Here is an 18804-nt window from a genome sequence, read left to right as displayed (position 1 = left end):
CATTGATCAACGAGCGTGTAAGTTTTATAGTAAGGGGAAAAGAAACCAGTCGAAAAGTGGTCGAAAAGCCCCTTTTTTGTATGGAGTTTTGACGGATTCGATTTTCGATTCGATCAAAAAGTGCGTTTTGTCTAGGGGGGCAGTTGCGTTTTGTTTTCGTTTGAATTAGCTGTCAAAGCGACACCGCGATATAGTCAATATAGTTCCAAAATACAACTGCCCCCCTAGACAAAACGCACTTTTTGATCGAATCGAAAATCGAATCCGTCAAAACTCCATACAAAAAAAGGGGCTTTTCGACCACTTTTCGACTGGTTTGCGATTATAATTTGCACTTTGTCTAGAGTTCTAGACCCACTGTCCTATGCATGACATTGACAGTGGGGCGCCACCGTCAATACCGGATCGCTAGTTCCGATTTTTGCCATGTTGGATTGGAAACCTTAGTTGAACGATGGTAGCGCCCCCCTGTCATTGAGTTTGGTGGGACAGTTCAGCGTGGGTCATCATTATTGATGAAGTTCCAAAATACTGAACTGTCCTATGCATGACATTGACAGTGGGGCGCCACCGTCAATACCGGATCGCTGGTTCCGATTTTTGCCATGTTGGAAATCATATAGTTGAACGATGGTAGCGCCCCCCTGTCATTGAGTTTGGTGGGACAGTTCAGCGTGGGTCATCTATACGAATTTGTGACCGTCGTTCGTCGTCTATACAGTGTGAGTCACGTTAAAGTGTACATATGAAAATAGATGAAACTAGACCTATTTTTATCGACAAAAAAGTTGTCAAAAATTTTCTGAGATTTTTTTTTAATTTTTTATGGAATTTTTTTTCTTCCAATTACTTATTGTAAAGAAAACGTAATAACTTTTAAACTAAGCGGTATATCCTGATAAAATAAAAATAGTAATAATGCTAAATAACAGGCAATACTAAAAAAATACATACAATACACAAAAAATGCCAACAAATAATAAAAAATGATACTTTTTGAAAAAAAATCTGCTTAAAAATTCGTGTTTTTTTGGTTATTTGATAAATTTCTCCAAAAAATGCCCCTATAACAGGTGGTTTTTATTGTTGTGTATTATTTTCTATCGTATTACCTTTGTAAAACCAAAAATTGCATGTCTCTATCCCTATCACAACATTTGCTATGATAGTTTGAACAAAGGCCTACCACAACATTATTCTCCTCTACAGGTAGGGACAATTTTAATTTTAACTAAAATGCTTATTTTACTTCGAAAGCTTTTGTTTTTACTTGAAATCTAACTTGTCTTTATCAAAATTACAAATCTAGAGCCATTTTCAGTTTCGTTGTTAACGAAGCGTTGAATGGCGCGCCCGGAGAGGCTTAGTTCAAACGATCATAGCAAATGTTGTGATAGGGATAGAGACATGCGATTTTTGGTTTAACAAAGGTAATACGATAGAGAATAATACAAAACAATAAAAACTACCTGTTATAGGGGCATTTTTTGGAGAAATTTATCAAATAACCAAAAAAACACGAATTTTTAAGCAGATTTTTTTCAAAAAGTATCATTTTTTATTACTTGTTGGCATTTTTTGTGTATTGTTTGTATTTTTTTTAGTATCACCTGTTATTTAGCATTATTACTGTTTTTATTTTATCAGGATATACCGCTTAGTTTAAAAGTTATTACGTTTTCTTTACAATAAGTAATTGGAAGAAAAAAAATTCCATAAAAAATTAAAAAAAAATCTCAAAAAATTTTTGACCTCTTTTTTGTCGATAAAAATAGGTCTAGTTTCATCTATTTTCATATGTACACTTTAACGTGACTCACACTGTATAGTCGCGTTGTAGTTGAAAATATTTAGCGCAATCGGGGCCTAGGCTGTATAGTATGATGCCCTTGCCAAGAAGAATCGAACCAAAAAAAAATTTGCCAAACGCCAAACCAAACGAAAATGACACTTTCTGTGACAACAAAAATCGGCCATTGCATTGCCATTGATGAGTGTTTTTGTTTGTATTTAACACTTTTGTATTAATACAAAATGCCTAAAAATATTACCAGTGAAGTGCGTGAGATAATTTTAAAGGTGAAAGAGTTTATGGACGAGGAAAAGCGAATGCAAGTGCCTATAATTCCTCTCAGTAAAGTGTACGTAAGAGTTTCTGCGGCCACTGGTGAGCATTGCAGCAGTAATTTCTTGATAATTTTACGAAATGTAGCACTAAAAATTAACATTTACCTATTAAATTAATGATAAATATCCTGCGAGTAAAAAGCTGATAGTCCCGGGCACATTTATTGACTTATTTTCTGGCTATTTGTCTTGTTGTATCTACTCACCAAGCTATATTTTTACGTGTTAACAACTAAGTATAAAATCACTTTTGCTTTACATGAACTATAGTTCAGTCAGTGGCCATCATAGGTACAAATCCTAAACATAAATATCCACAAAATATTGTTGTATGGCATAACAAATGACTCATAATAAATGACATGCCTAAGTATAATGCACAACATCATGGCATATTTTTTGATTGCAGGTGTATCAGAACGTACAGTATTGAACATTGTAAAAGAAGCAAGACTGGTTGAGCAAGGTCTACTTGATCCAGAGACATTAAAGAAGTCCCCAAAGAAGAGAGTACGCACAAAAGGAAAAATTGAAGTTGATGAATATGATTTACAAGTAATTAGACGGAAAATACATGAATTCTATGCATTCAAGAAAGAGGTGCCTACCATTAATAAGCTGTTGCAGATCTTAAAAGATGAAATAAACTTCAAAGGTTCACGAGAAACATTGCGTAAAATACTCCGTAAAAATGGTTTTCAATTTAGAAAAACAAAAAATAACAAAGAAAAAGAACCTGTACCTGATTCGACATCAACAGTTCCACCTATGGTACCTCCATACATACACTCCATGTTCAGTCATAAAAATATTCAGTCTTAGTTTTAGGCCAGTAGAATTAAACACAAAAATTGATTAAATCGGAAATAATTCCTACAAAAGATTTTTTTGCTTTAATGGCTTCATTGGTTGCCCATTAAGACTCTCCTAAGTTTTCGACTTCGACGGAGTTGTGCTTAAGTGGTGGGGGCCCCCGAAAGGGGGGTTTTTTCGGTTTTCCGGTTATACCGCGTAAAGGACTTACCCTATCAAAAAGTGGTCTTCATGACGGTTGAAGGGCACTTAATCCTGCATTGAATAAGACCAAATCCAAATGTTTGGACAAACCGTTCCCGCGCTAAAGTTCGGAAAAGTAGAAAATATACGTATAATTAATGACCCTCTCCACGTCCAATGGCTTGTTACCCACAGGCTTCCAAGTCTTGAAAAGGGCCACCTCAACCAGTGTAACCCTATCAAGGCTTACGAGCTTGATGCGCCTATCCTTGTGCGTCCCAGCCGTTCCTTAACTGCGGTTGGTGCACCTCTTCCTTGCACTCTCCTGAACGACCCTGTGTTACCTACTGTGGCTGTCCCTCTTCCTTGCAGCGTCCTGCACGACTACGTTGCCTAGCCGTATGCCTGGTCCAAGGTTCGACGCCACAAAATCAAATTCGCACGCGTGAAAATAGTTTAAATACTATTTTCCGTGCTTGCAACATTTTTCTTTACTGCTTCGGCTCTATTAGTCGTAGAGTGATTGTATATATCCTATAGCCTTCCTCAATTTATGAGCTATTCAACACAAAAATTATTATTTCAATCAAACGAGTAATTCTTGAGATTAGCGCGTTCAAACAAACAATCAAAAACTCTTCAGCGTTTTAATATGAACTTGTTGTTGTTGATTTTTGGCGTCAAACCTTAGACCAGGCATACGGCTAGGCAACGTAGTCATGCAAGAGGATACAAGGAAGAGGGGCAGCCACAGTAGGTAACACAGAGTCGTTCAGGTGAGTGCCAGGAAGAGGTGCAGCAACCGCAGTTAAGGAACGGCTGGGACGAACAAGGATCGGCGAATCCAGCTCGTATTCCTTGATAGGGTTACACTGGTTGAGGCGCTCCTTTTCAAGACTTGGAAGCCTGCGGGTAACGAGCCATTGGACGTGGAGAGGGTCATTAATTATACACATATTTTCTACTTTGCCGAACATCTGCACGAGAACGGTTTGTTCAAAACATATGAATTTGGTCTTATTTAATGCAGAATTAAATGCCCTTCAACCATCAGGAAGACCACTTTTCGATAGGGTAAGTCCTTTACGCGGTATAACTGGAAAACCGAAAAAGCGCCCCTTTCGGGGGCCCCCACCACTTAAGCACAACTCCGTCGAAGTCGAAAACTTAGGAGAGTCTTAATGGGCAACCAATGAAGCCATTAAAGCAATAAAATCTTTTGTAGGAATTATTTCCGATTTAAAAGCTAATTCTACTGGACTATTTAGTACTCAAAATATCTGAAAACATGTTAGAATAAGTTAATGACATAAAAGATTTAAAATGATTCTCACATCTGACAAAATATTTTTGCTATACAGAAAATATTTTATCAACTAAAGGTTTGTGATAAATCTTCAGAAGCTGATAGTCTGCAAGTTTTTGTTATTCTAATTGTATGCTGATTACTTTAATTATACAGTAACATAACAATTGATCAGCGTCTAATTTGCAATGGTCATAGAGCTGTTGTTCCTATCTATAAATTTAAATTCATTTTAGAATAAACTATTTTAATCTACTGACATAATGTTTACAAATTGAAATTTTCTGCCAATTGGTGATAACCACCTTTTTAAAAACTAGAACATAAGTTTGACAATCTTTATTATACAAAGAATATAATTTTATTAATTTTTAAATGTATATGCTCAGTCACAAGCCTTTGATTGATGCCTATTATAAATTATATCTTAAAGTTTGTAGTACTATTAAGTTCTGTGCCTGTAGTGTCGTATTTGAAAATTAAAAGTATAAGGTGTAGTGACAATTTACCAACCACAACTAATTTTAACATTCAATAAGGTAGATTACAGTACATGCGGCATGCTAGTCATCCCAATAAATTATTTTTTTCTGCTTTCAGTTGTTGTGATTGTAACTTATGTAACGTAAAACAATAAATATATTTATGGTAGAATATACAATAAGCACATACAATCCAATATTTTGAGTGGCTATAGACTGACAAATTGATATCATATAACTAGACATAATAATAAGTAATAATATGCAATGCTGATTAAAATCTTATAAAAAATTATATTTACTTTCTTTGTTTATTATGAAAAAAAGATATTATTATGTGCAGCATATCTTTTTTTTATTACGAGTGAATTGAGGCCGTCAGCGCAAAAGTGGCCTAACCCACATTTTTCATATTCATACTGATCTATTGCAATTTATTCAAAACCTAATAAATTTTGTTGCTAAAGCGGCTTTCACCCTTAGTTAAGAGATGGGGCGCTGTAAATATTCTTTTTGCGCGCATTGTTTTTGCCTACGAAGCAATATAAAAGTGGCCTAACCAAGTTTAGGCTCCATACTAATATGTTAAGCTTAGGCCACTTTTGCGCTGACTGCCTCAATTAATGTTTTAATCATTTGAATTTATTCATTGAAAGATTAATAATTTCGCTCTTTCTCTCTCCAGTGAAAACGGACAGAATTTAAAATGTATGATAGGTATAATGACAATTCACTTTTGGCTGCAATGCGAATGTTACACTTAAGTTTATGTTTAATAGTTACTATTGTATGCTTTGCTAGCCTTAATTTACTTGTGTGTCAGCCTGGATTGATTTAAAAAACTTTTAAATAAGATTGATAAAATCAACATTCTTATTACAACAAGAGAGATGTCGTACTAGGAAAGTCGATCCATAATACATTGGTTTCGACGTAACCTCTTTTTACAATCACATTGACTGCTTTTTACTATCACATGCTGTTTACTAAAGTTTTAATATAAAAACTTCATTTTATCATAGTAATGTGACAATAAAGTAAAACATCACAATATGTACCTTATTCATAAAGTTTAAATATAATAAGATACGTCTACACAATGGCTGCTTCCAATGTGACATGGCCAGACTGTATCGGACAGCGTTTGAGATACACAACCATTATTTAGTAATTTTTAACAAGGGATTAAGTGACAATACTAACAACAACAATACATCAAAGTGTCCATGTCCTAATACTGTCCATGTCCTATTACTGTCCATAACTATCTCATTCTTACTGGTCACATTTTAAGTTTTTAACCCCTGGTTCAAAAAGGGCTGTTATAAGTTTGACCGCAGTGTGTCTGTTTGTTAGCACCGTTGCTCTTAAACGGGTGAACCGATTTGGATGTAGTCTTGTGTTTGAAAGCAGGTTTTCTAGTGGCGGTGGTTCTTAGACATGTTTCATCAAAATCGGTACAGCCATTTCAATGTCGTCTCTTAGCTCTTTAGCGGTCAAACTAATAAAAGAGCGATTTTTTAAATTAGTAGTTATAACATCTATTCTTACTCAGCGGGGACCGCTGCCCAGCAGATTCAAAACTTTTGTACGACTCACTGTTACCATGACATAATAGTCTCCAATGAGGTACCCTCTGTTCTTCTGTTTCTGTTGTTCGTCTGTTCTGTTTTCATTTTCTTCTGTTCTTCGGTTCTGAATGGCCTACCCTCAAATGATTTCCTATTCTTCTTCACTTCACATGTCCTGAACAGTGTATTAGCTATTATTAATTTTATATTAAGTGAAATTATTTAATACTTATCTAATCTGTATCTGTATTAGAGATGAAACGGATAGTTGTTTGGCCGGATACCGGATACCGGATATCCGGCCAGCTGCTAGGCCGGATAGCTGGATATCCGGTGGCCGGATAGTTGGCCCATTGTCTCGTTGCATGTCGTGACGAGTTTAGCGCCGCACATGTGCTTCGAACGCGATCAGTGGATCTATTAGTAGACTAGACTAGTCACACTTTTCGAAAATCGAATCCGTCCGAATAGAATGTCAGATTTTGCCACTTATCTAGGAGGCAGATCAATTCGGGCGATTTCGGTTGCTATCGTGAGTGTGTGATTGAATAGCGAAAATTAAATTAGTTTACTTGCTGCGTAATCTGACTGAACTGCATCATGTCATCAGACCATCAGTGAAAAAAAAGATCGCCTATTTTATTTGGAAATATTTCGACATTATCAGATATCATCATTAGAGTGAATAGCTCAGAAAAATAAATTAGTTTTTTGAAAGGCCTTAATATGGCTTTTTTGTAACTTTTTGGACTTTAAATGAAATTCGTCATTATTGTACGCCATTTTATTGACATTTACCTCAAAGATTAATGCATTTCATTTTATTATTAGGAAATTTTCGTAGTTTTTTAATATCCGGTATCCGGCCGGATAGTGAGTTACTATCCGGTATCCGGCCGGATAGTAAATTTAGGCCGGATATCCGGCCTACCGGATAGTTACCGGATATCTGTTTCATCTCTAATCTGTATCATCACACCAATTATTTATTCATTATAATTAATATCTTTGTTATGTCCTAACAGAAAAGTTACCACACCCTTTTACTAACTCGGAATTTAAGAATGAAATTGCAAGTTGGTTAAAAAATTTACTTCTTCATGACTTCATCGGCGCGCCGATGAAAAGCCATTATTTTCATGGAAATATCGTGAAAAAATCGTGAATCTCTCAATTCCATAGACAAGCATCTTACTAATGACAAGCGTGTGGTGGTTTGAAGTACATAAGTGTATTTGTGTGCTGTGTAAGTAATTTTACTTGCTGCAGTCTCCACAAAGTGGATTGTTTTTAATCGTGACCTTTTAGTGACGAAAATAAATGTATCCTACATGTTTTAGTTTGTAATAGTGTAGAAATAGATATAAAAATAGAATGTATGTGTAAAATATGATATAAATAAAAATTCGTTTTATTGGATTCACATTTATTTCATTTATTCTGCTGCTTACATAGAATATAATTTTAATAACATGAATCACACAATGCTGTGAAGTAGGTACAGGGATTTTTAATGGTTTTGTATGTTGTTCATACATCAAGTTACTTAGCTGAATACACTTAGTTGATATGGGCACGTAAGTATATTTTATTTATTATGAAATGCTATTTTTTTGCATAAATAGGGTCATCTTCCTACTTTTCGCATAAATGACAAAACTTTTATAATCAAGTCATGTAGCCAATTACACTTTTAAACATGTGAATGTGACTAAATGATGACCCTAGATTATTTACTCTACCTACTCCAAATATAATATATATTGAGCCAAAGTGCTCAAAAGTAGTCTAGCGCATTACAATTTGCTAAAGAATCTCACTAACTTCATAGTTACTTCAAAATTATACTATACTCAATGTAATAGTTTTTAAAATTGTATCATTAGTTCCATACCCCCCTATATTTACAAGCCAACATACAACTTCACTTAATAGAAATTTAATTTAAAGACAAATTGAATGATAACTACAATAATTTTACTAAAGAAGCGACGCGGTAGCAATAATTATTATAGCATAGCTACGCATTTAGTCTAAAATATGAAGTTTAAAAAAGTATTTTACTTTATGTGAAGTATTTTTGGGCAACATAACAATATACTGTTAAAAGAATCATTATCTATTTTTTACTACAGGATTCCTGAATACAAATAGGAAATAAAATGGACGGCATCTACAATGCAAAAGTCAAGTAGGTTAGGTACGAGTAGGTTGATACAATAAAAATATATTTATCAAATAATAAAATAAAACCTTTCAAGTTAAATGTAACAATCTCGCACGATATAGTGTGTATAATTATAAACTTTATACTAAGCAACCATAATATTTATATTTGATATTATACATAACGTTTATATAATTATTCTTATAAATACAAAATAATAGGTACAACTCCTAAACTACGTAAGCAAAATAACCAGCAAACTGTAGCATTTGCCGGACTATTCGGAAAATAATAGTAATAGGTCTACCAGAATATGGCATGATATCTTCATAACCATTTGTTATTTTAGTGAAAATGTCGAAAAAGTCACTTACATCTCAAACGAGTTAATAATATTGTTTTCAATTATTGCGATCCGCGTAGCTCGATGGGTGCCGCAGTGTAAACTATTGCAGTATTGCGAGCCACAATACAGTTGATGTCGCACGGAAAATATTCGCTAAAAATTCCACTTTCGTTTTTTTTTTAGTGGTTAACACGTTTATGTAGATCAAAAACGAGATCTCATGTAAGTGAACTACCTGTTCTTATGATTAAATTCTTTAAACCGGAGAATGAGTCTGGATAATCGGATGTCCGGATAATCGAAGCTCGGAAAATCGAGATTCTACTGTACTTATATTTCAAGACATATTTTCCTATGTTGTTGCTACATTCTTCATACACAGACCTAAAATGTATATTCGTACTTCCAGTTAATTAATATTAAAATCATAAATAAAAACTAAACGGTATCAAGATCGTAAAACAACAAAATTTATTTTCCCCATTTGCCATGAGATTCTGGTAGGCCTAACCACTATAACCTTATACGTCAACAAGCCTTCTATAATTAAACTTATAGCAATGGCAATAAAAAATAATTTATGCATATATTCCATCAATCCTTAGCGAAGATGCCAATGTTGAAAAAAATGATCAATAGTTTTTACTTCTTTGCCAATAGTACTTAATCAATAGAACAAAATGGTATTCATTTTGCTTTCTAATTTACTCATAAGGCTGGCATTGCCACATCACCAATCCAACATTAAGCTACGTCGCTTATGCCCTACTATACAGGGTCTTCATTCACATTTTTCATTATTGCTCTTGGAATACAAACGTAGCGAAACTGTGCCGCTTACGTAAAAAAATATATACCTTATTTAATAGTAAACACAAAGAACGATTTATGAATGACACATGAAAAATGCGAAAATAAGTAGATTCCTTTATTTACTAAAATCGATGTCTAGGTATAGCTTTCTTAAAAGTAATGAATACAATACCTTAATCTAAATGCAGAAAGCTTGAGTTTGAAGCAGACGACATTTTGGTTCTCTGCAGCAATCTGGGAGCGATAACTAGCTTAGTTGTTAAGAGAAAAGTTCAAAATGACTAACAAAGAAGACCAAGTACTACAATTAATTAACATTAGGCTGACTAAAGACCATTTTGATCATGATAATGGCTACTTATAACAACAACACTACGCCCCATAATAATGGCCACTCATCTCGTTTATACATATTGTGCATATAGCAACATACAGAATCCAATATAGATATTTACAATCTTACATCTTAACATAATCCGTCTTCGTCGTCGGCCTTCTTGTTGTCATACGTAACTGCCTCGTACGGAGACTCTTCTTCTCCATCCTCCGAGTATTTCTAGTAGAAATAACAATTAGCGTTCAGTATGATTTATTTATTTTAAACTTTATTTTTTTAACTTGCACTTTTAAACTGGGACGTGTAAAGTGCTTTTTAAAAGCCTATTTGCAAAAATAAATGAGTTTTGAGTGTTTTTTATTGCACAAAATATCAAAGTACAAAAAGCGTCCTTAATAAGGCATTATTTTGCAGTCAACCATTGGGACAAGCAGAATCAACTTATTCTAAAGAGCTTCCTCGATGTGGATAAAAAAAATGCAGAAAATCCACGAAATAGATGCGTAGTATTCTATACTTACGAGCAAAAGTATGGAATCACACCTTTATGTTCCGAGCGATCTTAAGAACTGAATGACCATGTATTGTATGTATCTATGGTGTCAATTTTAAGTTTATAATATCACCTCTTAAATGGTACCATTTTTATTGATCTTCTATGAGTCATTTAGTTCTTATGATCGCTCGGAACAAATAGGGTGTTTCCATATTTTTGCTCGCGAGTGTATTTTACCTACGCGTGAGAATGTTCTAAGTAAAAACATGAAATTCTGAAACCAGCAATAAATAAGAAACTTACCGCAGCGCCGCTGCAAGACGGAGCCGGGCCGGCCGAAGCCGCTACGTTGGCGCTGACGTAAGACGGCGCCGCGTTCTCACGGACCCCGGCGCTCGGAGCCGGCTCAATGCCCTCGGGCAGCGGGACCGTCATGGCCAATCTGGAGTATTCCACATCCATGCTCCTGATGAAAGGCGACGAAAGCGCGGCCCTGGCCCCCGCGCGGTCCTCCTCGTCGTAAGCTTGGAGCAACTGCTCCAGAGTAGTGGACTCGGCCGCCTCGCAATTGTTGCCCCACTCCTGCATAAACACGGCGCGTCAACATTGCTATTACGTTTCTTGTAGGAAACATTGCGCGAGATAAAACACTAGGCGCATTCAGTTTGTTAACAATCCGTTAGATGTCTAGACAAAAGAAAGAAAAATCAACAAATTATCCTTCTGACTTCGACAATAGGTCGAAGTCATTGTTTCATTGACTAACCTTGTAAGCCTTCTCAGCAGCCACCGGGTCTCCCCTAGCGAGCTGCACTATCACAATGGCGACCACGAGACGGCCGACCGCACCGTAGTTGCCGTGCTCCAAGTTGTACCCAATCTCACGCCTCAAGCTGTCCACGGCCTGGTCAAACCTTCAAAAAGGGTATTTTAATACATATGCCAAAGCGTTAAACTTAAACCACTATAAAAAAAGTTTGAAAACTTCTCACTTCCAGAGCTTTGTTTTATAAGCAAAATTGCAAAAGATATAAATGTATGTAGGTACATAAAACAGTAGTATCCTGTAGGTAGATTGTTAAGTTCGGTCGTATTTTATTGTTCAATAATCGATCATACTTACAGTTCAAGACGGGTAAGTATCCGAGAAGACTTGCGCATATATTCCGCACCTTGATGTTGACTACTCTCGGTCTGAAAAACAACTGGAGGTCAAAAAAATTCTCCTCATAAATCTAAGTTTAGTCGACAAATTAATGTACATATAGAGCTGTCCACTGAAAGGATTAATTAATAATGACATACTTACCGACGACACATCTGCCGCCATCTGATATAATTTAACAGCTTTCTCTGGATCATTCTCCTCCAGAATCTTGGCTGCCTTCTCAAGCACGCCGGCACCAGCGTCTCCTGACCCATATTGTTGATAATACGTAGATGCATCCGAAGCCATTGTAAAAATCTACGCCAATAGGTATACATTTATTAGAACAAAATCAAAATTAAAACATAACACGATAGAAAAGGACTAATATATGTACTTTTTAGAGCTGAGGAAAGGGCTTATTCCACTATTCCCCGTTGTAACAAAAAAGTTCACTAAATGAATAGTGGAATAAGCCGAGGAAAGTACTTTTGAGAAATAAATAGTAAACTGTATTTTGATTAATGGAAGAAACTGGTAGAGTGCTGATCAAGTACAACCCGATCGAGTTAACTGCGTACTTCGCTGGATTGCAACTCTCCCTCCCACTTACCCGCAGACCTCGCTGCGTTCGCCCTATCCGTTCTAGAACGTATACAGTCGTGGTCAACTAATTAGGGACAGATAGAATACTAATACTAAGTGTTCATATTTATTATTGTGAGCTTCATTCGATATTACTGACTGTTACTTTGTAAACATATTGACTATAAAGTACTCTATTTATAGAATACAATAACAACAAAAAAAACTTACTAACTTAATAAAAAATCTTAATAAAATCACATGAATTATGAACGGACGGTCTGGCCACCTAATTAGGGACGCTTAAGTTTTTCCATCTAAATTAAAAAAAATAAAAAGTAATAACTTTTATTCTGTTCATTTGTAATTTCGGCGTCAATTTGAAAAGTGATATTCTTATCTTGCGAGTTAAAAACTCATCAAATTATTAAAGGTAATGGGGTGAAAGAAAAGCAACAATGCGCTAAGTTATAATCAATCTTTATCAGTGTGGATGGCCATACCGGTAAATTGCAGATCATCTGAAATGTTCCAAAACATGAATCTACGATGCAGTGGCTTATTTCAAAATCATGAAACCACAGAAAGTATGCCTAGAAGGAAGAGGCCAATAAAAACAACTCCACAAGATGATCGCAGAATGGTCACTCTCGCAAAGAGAGACCCCTTTAAGGGTTCCGTTCTGATCAAGAGCGAGATTTTTGGACCAGAACCGACTGCTGGAGTATCTGCGAGGACCGTCAGAAGGCGACTGGTGGAGGCAAAGCTTGTAGGAAGAGTTCCTCGAAAAGTTCCACTACTGAAGATGGAACACAAAGAAGCAAGATTGGAGTTTGCAAGAAAGTATGAACATTAGGCTTTTGCTCAATGGATAAATGTGCTGTTTTCTGATGAGACCAAGATAAATCTTATTTCATCCGATGACAGACAATACGTGCGACGACCTGTAAAGTCCGAAATGATACCAAAGTAAACGAAGAAGCAGGTGAAACATAGTGGCGGCAATATTAAAATCTGGGGCTGTTTTTCTGGACATAGAGTGTAACCTATAAAAAGAACTGAAGTTAAACTTGAGCAATTCCAATTCAAATAAATATTGGAGAAAACGATGCTATCGTATGCTGAAGAAGTCTTACCAGTCTCATGAACATTTCAACACGATAACGACCCAAAACATACCGCGTTCTCTGTTTAATCGTTCCTAGCGCAACAGTCAGTGACGGTACTAGATTGGCCCGAAAACAACTCAGACTTAAAAGCACTATAGAGCTTATGGTATGAAACGAAGGAAAAAGTTGCAGCTCAACGTACTGGCACTAAAAATCAGCTTTTCGTGGCATTTCATGGTGTTTGGAATATTATTTCTTTAAAAACCTGTAATGATTTGATTGCATCCATGCCGCGCCGATGTTAAATGGTTATAACCAACAAAACCTACCATATTGGTTATAAAAATACGTTTGATGATTTTGTTTTGTATTCTATATTTATTAATGAAAACTTTTTATGTAATAAACACTTAAATAATTTCCAATTTATTTACATTTACAGTGAAAGTGTTACGTGTCCCTAATTAGTTGTCCATCCCTAGGTCAATAAATGTGTAGGTGGCAATGATTTATCTATTTTAAAAATATTGATCGCAACTAGCTAGTTTCTCTTCTGGCCTGTAAATATTTAGAATACTAGCCAAATTACTTGTTATTAATAGGCACAAGCTACAAAGCCTCGTGAAGATTTTTTTTTCGGACTGGAGAGACGGTCTTGTGTTTTAGTCATATAACGTCCCTAATTAGTTGACCACGACTGTATGTGACGTCACGACCGCCAGTTACGCAGTTAACTCGACCGGGTTGTAGCCTTTTGAAAGGAACATACCTCATCCGCGGCACACGTTTCTTTGCAAGCCATCATTGCCGTCTCCAAGCACTTGCCGGCATGGAACAACGCATTATTCCGAATGTGACATTCCGCCGCCTTCGCGTAAAATTCTTTCACTTTTTTTTGGTCACGCACAATTCTATAGCACTGAGCTGCAAAGAAAATATGATACTTGTATTGTTATTATTCCAGGAGTATATTGCAACAATGCAATGTCGAAATCAATAAAGGACAATTCATCACATGTTAGTCACTTTTAAAAACGAAACAAGGTAAGTGTATGTAGGAGATAACAATATTTTTGCATGGAAATTTACAGGGGGGTTCCAGCTGGCTTACGTGTACAGAAGCGCACGCGTGGCATTTGGTCCACTGTCCATGCTCCGTATGGAGGATGCAAGAAGTATGTTTGAAGACATACAGTAGGTACTTTACGCTAGGTTCCCTATGTGCCAATATATTAACATTGTAAGGGATTTATCGGTAAAACGAACATACTATGAAGAAATAAATACTTACCCGCTTGAGTAAATGCATCTGCAGCAGAGTCATAGTCAGGCTTCCACCGAAAAAAAGTCGACTTCAATCTGTAAAATAGAACAGTATTAACTAATTTTCCTCTGATTTTGAAACCAGTCAAGTGTGAGTTGGGTGTGTCTCCCATATTAAAACCAGCTTTTCTATTTGCCATCTTCCAATATGCAAAAAGAGACCACATTCTTTCTAAAATATAGCTAATATACCTTTATTAATCCATAAGATTGTAAGTTAGCATGTAACTGAATACAAGAATTTGAAAACTCATAGGAAGTGACTGCATGTACACACGACAGCACATCAGATAACCCATTTTTGTTGCAAACTCGCCCCTATTGCAACTGCAAAAGAACCCACAGTGGTTACCTTGACGTGCCGTCGTCTGCACATACACATGCATGAAAGGCTAAGGTCTGAAATCATCATATCAAATAACATGCCTATCATTGACTACTGCAACGAACTCTATTGATTTGATAGTGTTCATAGTGTCATTTGTGGGAGTTGAATCCGGGTATGTTGCTTCAGGCACTTGTAACAGATTTGTAGCATAGTAACAAAACATCCATGGTTAGAATAACTATCAAAGTGAAAAACAAAGCAAATTCAATAGTTGGCATCATTTGTCTGTAAAATCAAAGTTGATCGGCCTGATCGTCACTTACCATCAGGTGAGATACAGGCCAAGAGCTTCCTCGTTGTGGATTAAAAAAAACAACAAATCCATTGGACCAACCTGACCTTTTTTGGCTATATTTGCAATATATTTTGTTTGATATAAGATTTGAAGAAAGAAAAATACTAAAACTAGCAAAATCAGTCAGCCTTGATTGTATGCTTCTGTGGTCCAGGGCTAGGACAGTGGAATATTTCAGACTTGAATAAATATAATTTTCCAAAAAAATAATTTAAAATTCTTTATTATATCTGAGGGCATGATTAGTTAGTTCGACAGAGAACTGTGTATGAAGCATTTATTGTAAAGCTTGTTTATGGTGCTTTATTAAGTCTTAACACCTGGATTAAGATAGCCATTGTTGTAACCTACATAAGGCTTCCTGCTGTTGCTTTACTTAATTCATTTTTGGTTTGATCATTCTAAGTATACCATATGGCCATATGGCTAGAGGGCGAATAGGACATGACAAAATATTTCTTATTATGAGGCAGCAACAAAAATGGCTTTTTAAATTCAACTTCCTAAAAAAGTAAAAACATTAAAACAAAATGAGCACCTTAACACTCAGATGTGTCAACAAGCCAAAAAATTGTGATTTTAGTCCCCTGAGTTTATTGTACAGGCATTTCATACTACACTAAATCATTACAATATTTTATAGGGATTGACTAGACCTCAAAATGGTATAAACAAAGAAAAACAAGATAGTAGATGGATAGTGTTAGGTATTGCTCAAATTATTCATCTGCCTTCAAATGACTGCAATAAGGTACAATTTGGACATTCATCTACAAAAACACTAACTTCAAAACTGAACTTATGTGTTGTTGTATGTATATGTCACCGGAAAATAACAAGACTCGTAAGTTGATCAATTTTCTAGGTAGTTGATCAACTCTCGGAAAATAATAAATGGCATTTGAAATGTACTATTTAACGTATGTATTTTAGTAAGTTGATTAATTTACGGCGTCTTGCCGTTAAATCATCCGACAAAGGCAAGGTGTACGTTGATTGGTTAAAAGACTCACGTGCTTTTATACCGCTCCCCGCCACCCGGCCGCCGCCATTACATTATTCTTTATTTACAGTAGTAAAATTAGCAATTTTTTGTTGTTTTGTTTGGTAATCATTCTCATTATAACGCGTCTTTTTATTTATGATGAGTGAAATTAAGTCTGTAGTGGTAGAAATAAACGAACAATCAGTGAGCAATACTAGTTTTGTCGATCGAGAACACTTTGATGCAGAGTTACAAAAGTACTACAGTGGGCTAAGTAGAAAATAAACAGAAAATAAAAAATCTACAGAAAATAAGTGAAAAAATCCAAAATGTTCGTCATTCGGTGGGCAAGGCAACGATATCAATTCTCAGTCAGTCTAATAATTCTCTGCGTCACTGCAATTTCGCTGGAAGGAATAAAACAATGCAATTGCAAAGACTAAAAATAAACTATGTGTAAGTAACAGGTGTAATTGCAAAAAAGCCAAAGTTTTGTGTAACTCTAGATGCCATAAATTATTAACATGTAGTAATAAGTAAAATACAAATACAAATATTAGATATTCAGACTGATTGTACTGACTGATTAAACTGATTATAATACTTGTTATTAATATAACTTACAATAATAAAACTCTGAGCTCCAATATATTTTTTTAAACATTTTTCATTTATTTAACTATACAGGGTGTTAGGTAAATGGGTATATGAGCCGACACTAGCCCATGTTAACATGGTCATATAAATGGTATGGTGAAGTCAGAAAATTGATATGATCATTTTAATTTTTTAAATTTTCATACAAAATAAATTTTATAAAATCCGATTTGTATGAAAATTAAAATAATTAAAGTGAAGATATAAATTTTCTGACTTCACCATACCATTTATATGCCCATGTTAACATGGGCTGTATAGCATAGACGAACTTTAATATCCCTATCTCTAAAATATAAATATTAAAACAACATAAATAAAATCTAAGTGTTTGTAACTCTATGAATAAACACTTGCTAAATGCTTATAATTAATGCTGTCGACCAATCAGAGAAAAGTGTATTAAGTGACGGATAATAGTGTACCGTCAAATAGTACACTGGGCAACGATTGGCCCATTTGTGGATGATTTTACTTGTAGCAATATAGTTAATTATTAAATTACGGCTAGGTACCGTAAGTTGACCAATTAACTAAAATTCAATGCGTTAAATAGTACATTTCAACTGCCGTTTATTATTTTCCGAAAGTTGATCAACTACCTAGAAAATTGATCAACTTACGAGTCTTGTTATTTTCCGGTGACATATACATTTGCTAAGCCCTAACAATATGTTGACAAAAACCAATATTTACTGAAGTGTACCACGTAATACTATTAAAATACTTACGCCTTCTCAGCATTTTTGATATGATTTTCAGCTTGTTGAATTTTATCAGCCATTGTGATTAAGTATATTATTTGCAATGTATAATTACCCTTTCACAAATTATGATACCAAACTGACGGAAGGTATAATCACTCACTACTGAAAAATCAATACTACATGTACCTATTCGCTTTCAACTTCAGCAACAAGCACAAAAGCAAACCACAAACAAATGTCGCGGATGCGTTTGTCATTGTCAAAGTAGGCCGAATGACGTTAGTGACGTTCGCAAAACCATAGACAAAATACATGACTGGACATATTTTTCATTTGTGATTTGAAAAATGGGATATGAGCATAAAATGTGACCAGTACAAATTAGAAAAATCTACTAATACCATCATTATGCAAATCAGACAGAGATGGCGCTGATATCAGAAATATTTTAATGAGTTTCAAAGTTTAAAAATGGCGGGACTTCACGGCTGAACCATTACTATGGTTATGCACTTACTAGTGCAGCGGAGCAAATTTAACAGGAGAGCGAAAAAACGCATTTTCATTTGCCCTGCTAAGATGCTTAAAGACAAATCTTTAAAGTTATCCAAAGATAACTTCCGATGTTTATATTGAAGATTAGTTACTAAAGTATACTTTAAGGAATAAAAAATATAATTAGTTAAAAATTGCAAGTTTTATGCTCCTTACTAACACTAAAAATTATTTTTTTGACATAATAAGTGCCACGTAATAAATTTAAATCAAAATCGAATATGATTCAGTACTCATGTAGTCCCCAGTGGGTCTAGACAAAGTGCAAATTATAATCGCAAACCAGTCGAAAAGTGGTCGAAACGCCCCTTTTTTGTATAGAGTTTTGACGGATTCGATTTTCGATTCGATCAATAAGTGCGTTTTGTCTAGGGGGGCAGATTTTGATATGGTTATCGAGTGTCAGCCAACA

General features: G+C 35.2%; 1 protein-coding gene and 1 long non-coding RNA gene across 2 annotated transcripts; one reads left to right on the top strand and one right to left on the bottom strand.

Moving 5' to 3' along the window:
• Positions 1–1845: 1845 nt before the first annotated feature.
• LOC135086604 (uncharacterized) lies at positions 1846–7901 on the top strand. Its single transcript, XR_010260541.1, has 2 exons — positions 1846–2167; positions 2537–7901. It is a non-coding gene; the product is annotated as an uncharacterized LOC135086604 (long non-coding RNA).
• A 2009-nt stretch (positions 7902–9910) lies between these two features.
• LOC135086603 (gamma-soluble NSF attachment protein) lies at positions 9911–18096 on the bottom strand. The gene is made up of 8 exons (XM_063981354.1): positions 17862–18096; positions 14774–14841; positions 14252–14406; positions 11951–12106; positions 11765–11835; positions 11408–11555; positions 10945–11223; positions 9911–10364 (listed from the first exon to the last, which is right to left on the bottom strand). Exons 1-8 carry the CDS (start codon positions 17912–17914, stop codon positions 10275–10277), a joined length of 1020 nt encoding a protein of 339 aa, XP_063837424.1. The 5' UTR covers positions 17915–18096; the 3' UTR covers positions 9911–10274.
• Between the last annotated feature and the right edge of the window lie 708 nt (positions 18097–18804).

Source organism: Ostrinia nubilalis, chromosome Z (assembly GCF_963855985.1).
Source record: "Ostrinia nubilalis chromosome Z, ilOstNubi1.1, whole genome shotgun sequence".
NCBI classification, from domain to species: domain Eukaryota; kingdom Metazoa; phylum Arthropoda; class Insecta; order Lepidoptera; family Crambidae; genus Ostrinia; species Ostrinia nubilalis.
This window is presented reverse-complemented; position numbering and strand designations above follow the sequence as displayed.